Source organism: Humulus lupulus, chromosome 1 (assembly GCF_963169125.1).
Source record: "Humulus lupulus chromosome 1, drHumLupu1.1, whole genome shotgun sequence".
NCBI lineage: Eukaryota > Viridiplantae > Streptophyta > Magnoliopsida > Rosales > Cannabaceae > Humulus > Humulus lupulus.
Genome location: NC_084793.1, coordinates 5,605,651 through 5,613,039, shown reverse-complemented (window position 1 = coordinate 5,613,039; position 7,389 = coordinate 5,605,651). Strand labels below are relative to the sequence as shown.

The window sequence follows — 7,389 nt, the reverse complement described above, 5'->3', positions numbered from 1 at the left end:
TTGCAGAGTGTTTTAGTTGCCCCACCTGACCATTGCTCCAAGGAGAGTTGGAAAGATATTGTTCAGTTGTTTTTGAGCCCAAAATTTATCGCGCGATCCAACCAAAACAAGAAAAACAGAAAAGAAATGAAGTATACATCGACGCAAGGCACAAAATCGATGGCAGCTAAGCGTCACCAATTTGTAAGTAAACATATTAATTTAATTTAACAAAATTTTACATTCTAACTTCCTATCTCTAAATTTGTATAGGCGAACCCTGATGAACATGTTATTGATACTTGGAAAGATAGCCATTTGAGAAAATCGACAAAAGTTTTTGTCAACGACACAGCTCGAGAAACTTTTGTAAGTTTAAACTTTTGTGTTATTATTTTCATTAAACTATGTTATTGATGTGTTTCAAACACTTTTTATGAACAGGAAAAAATGACGGAAGAGCTTGAGAGGGCACGACTTCAAAGTCAGTCTCAAGGACCGACGGAGGGATCTGAAACTGGATCTGCTGCTGAATCCTCGTCGATCGATCAGTACGAGATTATGAGTAAAGTACTTGGGGAGAGGTCTGACTTTCAAAGAGGAGTAGGTTACAGCAAAGGCAAAGGGAAAAAATCAGCTTCCAGCTCCACAAGTCAGTCACAGGCCCAACCTGCTCATACACCTCAGGAAGACATGGCTACTATGGCGGAAATGATGAAGTCAATGCGTGAAGAGATCCGGATGTTGAAATCTCAACAAGGTCCATCTGGTAATCCTCAGCATACCAGTACAGAAACTGAGTCGCGGTTTGAAAGCCTTCTCCAACGATATTTACCATCACAACCTGAAGGTGGTATATCTTCTCAAAGTCCACCTCCTTGGTCGATGCCACAACAACAACAACAACATGTGTATCCACCTCAACAGAATTATCCAAACACGTACGGACGTTCCTCCCAGTCCCCTCCTTTATATTACCCCGACGTCGCTACCGGATCTCAGACGTCACATCCTAGGCGTCGTGACTTCGGGGATTCATCGCAGCAGCAGCATCCACAGCAGATGTATGGTCAATTTGTGAGTCCGTCGCAGCAGCAGAGGTATGGTCAGTTTGAGAGTTTTTTGCATCAGTCTCCCTCGCCGCGACCACATGCTCGACAATTTAGACCATCTTCGCAGCATCACTCTACACAAGCACCACAGTTTGCTTCACCACCATTGCTGCGCCCTAATACTAGTGATCAAGATATTGATCTTAATGAGTATTTTACACCAAGTTGGCCAGATCAAAACAATAATAATTAGATTACGTTTTTTAATTATATTAAGACAATTGAAATTTTATTATGTTTATGTTATAATTACTTTATATGTAATTAAAATGAGACAATTTGTATTTTTTTATGTTAATTTTATGATTAATTACAATGTTAGTTTTGTTAGATGAATATTAATTGTGTTAATAATTATAATATATGTTAAATATTATTATTTTTAAATAAGTATTATATGTATATTTATTAAGAAATAAAATAAAATTAATTGTTTTATTTTAATATTAGTATTGAGATACCGGCGGATTAATACCGGCGGAACCCGCCGGTAATAATCCGGTCAAAAACGGTGTCAGCGTTGCACAACACCGGCGGACGCCCGCCTCTATTAATCCGCCGGTAATAGTGCAATACCGGCGGGTGGTGTCAAACGGTCGGTAATGGTGATAATACCGACCGTTTATTAATGGCGGGACTTTACCGGCGGATTCCCGCCGGTAATAACAAATACCGGCGGATAGAGCATGTATTACCGGCGGGATCCTCCGCCGGTAATGGTGATTTTTGTTGTTGTGTAACAACATTTTGCCGTCAGTGATAGTGCCGTTAGTGATATTAGTTATTCTTGTAGTGGTTTAGAGTGTGGTCAAATGAAATATATTTGATAATTATTTAGCGATAATAATTCTTAAATATTCAATGTCCCAATGATGAGACATTGCAAAATTGGAGAAGCAATTTTGAATCTTTACACCAATATTGAATAGAATAAAGAGAACTTTATTCATTTTGGTTAAAGATAGTGATATGTTTAAATTAATCTCAATGATGAGACAATTTTAAACTAAAACATAAAAAATTAAAGTGTTTAAATAAATCAATAAGAGTTTTATTTTCTTTGATTTAAAGTGTTTAAAAAATTGACATCTTTAAATAGATTTTGATTAAAAAATCAATGGATATAAAATTGATGTTTTCAAAAGAATCTCAAAGAGGCTCTTAATAAATACACAAAAGTTGTTTAAGTGATTTTGAGATTATTTAGGCAACTAAAAGTGAAAATTAGTGATTATTAGTTTGATAAATTTTCACATGACATTTGTGTTCACATATTTTATTTTGTGAAATATCTAAAATAAAGCAATCAAGTGAAAGTTACTTTCAAAGAAGAGTGTCTTGCTTTTGCAAGTAAATAAGTCAAAATAAACGAACATTGAAGTTTTGTTTATTTTGATCAATTATGAGCTTATCATGTGGCTTGAGGACTTCTGATGAACTTTGAGAATTATAAGTCTAGATTTATTTTGGAGGATAATGGACTTAAAAGAAATGAAGAGATTTATATTTTAAAGTGAAATTTTATTAACACTATGTGAGAAATATGGAGGTGATGCTCCACAGTTAATCAATTTATTTTGTTGATAATAATGACTTAATTTGGTCATCCTATTAAATATATGATTTGGAATTTCACATTCTAAATCACTTTGGCTATATGTGTATAAAATGGATAAATCTAGACATGCTTGGTGTCTAAAGTTATTGTTTTTAATATTTTGATTCAAGAATGAATCACTTTAAAACATAAAGGAGAATTTTTAGAAACAAAGAGGTATCTAGAATTAATATTCAAGAAAATGTTTATCTTGGATATTGAAGTATAAAATAGTGGGGGTGTTGACTATGGTCAAAATCATTATTTTAATGGTGTAACTATTTTAATCAAACTATAGCTAGCAACAAAGTTTGAATATAAGAATGAGAGTGTTTAAGCATGCATACATGAGAAAAGAAATAACTCAAATGGAATCATTTCCATCTCAAGGGGTAGGACTTAGACTCCCTAAAGAGATTCACGGTTGATGATAATCTATCTTAATACTAGTAACTATACTAGAATTAGGTTCAATAGGTAATAACAAGTGAATCAAGTGAATAGTAGTAGTACTCAAATTTTGTCCCATCTGAGATATGAGTACTAGAGTGTTATCAAATGAGGGTTAAAACCGATTTTTTTTTAATAGAACTCAGTCTTGAAAAAACAAGTATTTTAGGGTAACAAAAAACTGTCAGAGTTCTACCTATATAGACCTAGGGGTGGTGCCGCCCCTCATGAGAATTGAGAGTCATTCTCAAGAAAAGTCTATGAATGGAATGTACACATGACCATTAATAGTGCAAAAGCGAGACCATTAACTGTCAGGTCTCAAGTGAAAATAGCAAATGTGTGTGTGTTATCACCGGTTTGTTATCAAGGGATAGTGGTTCAATGTTTCGACAACTAAAATTTCAAAACTTTGTGATTACTACACTAAGGTAAAATTCAGGTCGAAAGACATTTTACTTTATGCACCAATGCAATTTTTTTTATAGAGAGTGATTATTTAATCAAATGGAGGACTATTATATTTTAATATAATGTTTGATTGATTAAATACGTGTTACAAAAAGTGATTATTTAATCTAGTGGGGGGAGGCTATATTATTTCATATAATATAATATTAGATTAAATAATGTGACAAAATGTGATTTGTCACACCTTGTAACATATAATTGAGAGTTACAAAATTGGACACATGTGTGTGCCCAAATGTGACATATTTTGGAGTAACAAATTTATAACTCCCAAATATTACCCAATAAAGTAGATTGAGTGTTACACATTTGAGTTTGGATTTCACAAAGCCATTATGAAATGTGTTTGTTGGAGACATGTTTTTAACTCCCATAAGGTGTATGGAGGTTACAAAATCATGTGGAAATGGTTTGGGAAGTTTTGGAAAAACTGAAAATTTTGTGCTGAAAATGGCCTGTGGCCGCAGCCACTGTTTATCCCTGGTCGCGGCCTGAGGGATAGAGGCCAGTGGCCGCGACCTCTGATACTCTTGGGCACAGCCAGTGAGGCTGACATCCAAATCCACTTTTCAGTTTTTTCCAATATGAACGGTTCTAACATCTTAAGTAACTCCCAAATCTCCATCTTAATTCTGTAAACATCAAATTAAACATTGTTAATAGCCATGGGGTTGGTAGAATTTGAAATTCAGGGGTATCTCAAATTCTATAAATAAGAGTATAATGCTTACTTGTAAGACACACAATTTTCTATCCACAAAGCACTTGGCTGGAAAATACACCATAGAGGTTTGATAATTCAAGAGAGCTATTTCCTTGAGAGATCTCTTAGTGCTTAGAGAATATGAGAAATAAGCTTTTGGACAAAGGTCTTGAACCTTGTTAAAGTTGGTGATCCCCACTACTCTACACTTTGGTTGTGTGAGTGTGAGGTTTTATCTATTGTTCTTCTTATTATTTTGTCCTTCTACCTCTTTTATTTTTTGCATCTATCTTATATATTTATTTGTATTGTTATGGTTTGAGTTGTATTATCAATATATCTATCATCCTTTATTTCTATTTACTTGTATTTTTGCAATAGAGTTGTAACACTTTTTTTATCTATCATCTTGTCTATTGTAACCTTTTGCTTAGAGTTGTATTTTGGTTTCTCTATTCCCATTGAATATAATATATTTTTTCTAACAATCTGATAGTTTAATATCATTGTGAGTCTCATAATTCTTTGCATCTTAATTATTGGCTTATCAGTAACTTATTGAATGAGGTATTGGATCTGATAATTGTAAAAGATCAAGCTGATGACTTTACGTAGAAAATCTCAGACTCTCAATCTCTATGCTATAATATTTAATAGTATTATATATATATACTAGATACAAACAACATACAATTGTAGCGTCCCAAATTTGCTATAAGGCTCAGGGCCTTGATTAGCATGCCGAGAGGGCAATAATTGATTTAATTACGTTAATATATGAGTTTGATGATTATGTGATTATAAATGCATGTTTAGGTGAATTAAATATGCATGTAGGCCCCATTTGGCTATTAGGGAAATATTTGTTTATATTATGATTGATACCATGAGTGAGTGGTGATATATTTGTGATGCATGATTCGAGATGGTCCTAGGGAGCAGTTTAGCTAGATCGTCACAACGTGGTCAAATACCAGGCTCAGAAGGAGGCTAGGGGTATTTTGGGAATGTGTGTTTGGGAATTACCGGGTAACGGGTAATAATTTAGCAATGATTTGGACATGTCAGGATTAAACAGTGATTTGTAGGAATACTCGAGGAATTAGCGGGACTTGGCAATCGAAGAAATTGCTCTTGGTAGCACTTAAGGATTTAGATAGACTTAAGGGGCATTTAGACTTTTTGCAAGGGATAGATTTGGACCCCTTTGACTACAGATACTCTAGAGAGACTTGGAAGGAAACAGAAGAGGAAAGAAAAAAACACCAGAGTATCTCAGCACTTGCACTTCCACTCTCTCTCGGTTCTCTCTCTCATCCTCTTGGGGACATAGTCGATCTTTGGAATTTTGGAGGAGAAACTTTGAAACTAAAGCTTGGAACTTGGGGAAGATAAGCTTAGGGTCCTGGAGAGAGTCTAAGCTTGAAATCTTCATTGTGGTAAGGTTACTTGCATGTTTTGATGATAAATTCTGTTGAGAATGAAACTTAGTTAAGTTTTGGACTTAAGATTGAATTTAGTCTGAATTGGGGTGAGTTAGTTAGCTTTCTAGGGTACTAGCATTTTTTAAGGTGTAGTAGAGTGATTATGGGACTCAACTCTAACTTTGGGGTGTGTTTAGATTGATTTTCAGGAAGGTTAGCTCGTAAAAATGCATGGGAATTCTGGGTTTGGAGGCTTGAGCCGCAGCCTTGTTCTTTAGGCGTCGCGGCCCGTGTGTTCGAAGAGGTTGGAAAACCTCTATTTGTTGAGGCACGACGCGGCGCAAAGTATAGCGCGCCACGGCCCGTGTCGCTTAGTAGAGAGGCATTTTGCCTCTGACTTGAGCTCGTCGCGGCTCAAATGCAAAATAATGGCTGTTTGAAGGTTTTTAGCTTGGGAACTCAAATTTTAAGGCTCGAGAAATATCTTACTACCCGGTTTGGTAGAATCCAAGCTCTCGGAGGCTAGATTAATATTCCGAAGTTATTTGTTGGATTAGAACTTGATGGATGGTTTATTATGAATATGTTGTGACTAGGTTTTCAACGAGGCTCGAGTTAGAGGACTGTGCTTGGGATTGCGGTGCTTAGATAGCTCGGGACATAGGTAAGGAAACTGTTGTATCCATTGAGCAAGGTGTGGTCGTATTGATTGTATTGCAGGGCGTGGCCCTAATGTTTATATTCAGTATGTGTTTAGATATCTGTTGATATTGTGCTATGTGATGCATATTTGCGAATGAAAGGCGAAGGCCAGGAACGGCGAAGGCCGAGAATGGCAGGAAGCCGAATACGAAAAGGGGTCGGGATCAACGTTGAGCACGCTGAGTGCAGGTCGTTAGGGCGAGACCCTCCTGTGGTGCTGGAGCCACCCTCTCGGGGAAGACTGCGAACCCAGGGCTTGGTAAGTGCCTGGGACGGCGCTGGCTGCTATATATTTAGCCCGTTGGCTGTTTGTTATATATTGTGGATTGTCATATATATGTGTATATGTTTTGTGTTGAGTTGCTGGGCTTCGGCTCACGGGTGCTTTATAGTGCAGGTAAAGGCAAGGGAAATGTCGACCAACCATGAGTACGGAGAGCGTGGAGCGACGGGTACATGTTCGACCTGTCTGGTCGCCACGGCTAGGGTTATTTTTGGGAAAATGTACTATAATAGTTGTTTTGTCACCTAAGTCGACCATATGTATATTTTGATCTGTAATGTATTTTCTAAAAAGTATTTTGGGATCCCAACTGTAAAATTTCTAAAATTTCAATAAATAACCACATGTTTTATACTTAATGTCTTTAACGAGTTTTGTTACAGTTTAGTCACACTTTTAACCTGAAACCTCGATTAGCGAACTAATGACACATTTTTAACTCACTTAGTAACGACTCTAAGGGAGTAGGGCGTTACAACAATGCGCGTTTGCTTACTTTTATTTATAGAATCTATTAATTATATTTATTAAATTTGTATCATTAACATTGTTTATGATTTTTTTATATATATAATATGATCACGTTTTTAAACATAAATGATAATTTTTTTTAATAAAAATTAAGATTATGTATTATATATTATTAATATAATGATATTTTATAATAT

General features: G+C 35.6%; 1 protein-coding gene across 1 annotated transcript; it reads left to right on the top strand.

Annotated features, from left to right (window-relative positions):
- The first annotated feature begins 260 nt into the window (after positions 1 to 260).
- Positions 261 to 1,284, top strand: LOC133824123 (vacuolar protein sorting-associated protein 27-like). The gene is made up of 2 exons (XM_062257225.1): positions 261 to 348; positions 424 to 1,284. Exon 2 carries the CDS (start codon positions 430 to 432, stop codon positions 1,282 to 1,284), a length of 855 nt encoding a protein of 284 aa, XP_062113209.1. The 5' UTR covers positions 261 to 348; positions 424 to 429.
- The last annotated feature ends 6,105 nt before the right edge of the window (positions 1,285 to 7,389 follow it).

Bases quoted from the DNA above. Each gene is read 5' to 3' on its own strand.
- LOC133824123 (XM_062257225.1), top strand. From the start codon at position 430: ATGACGGAAGAGCTTGAGAGGGCACGACTTCAAAGTCAGTCTCAAGGA.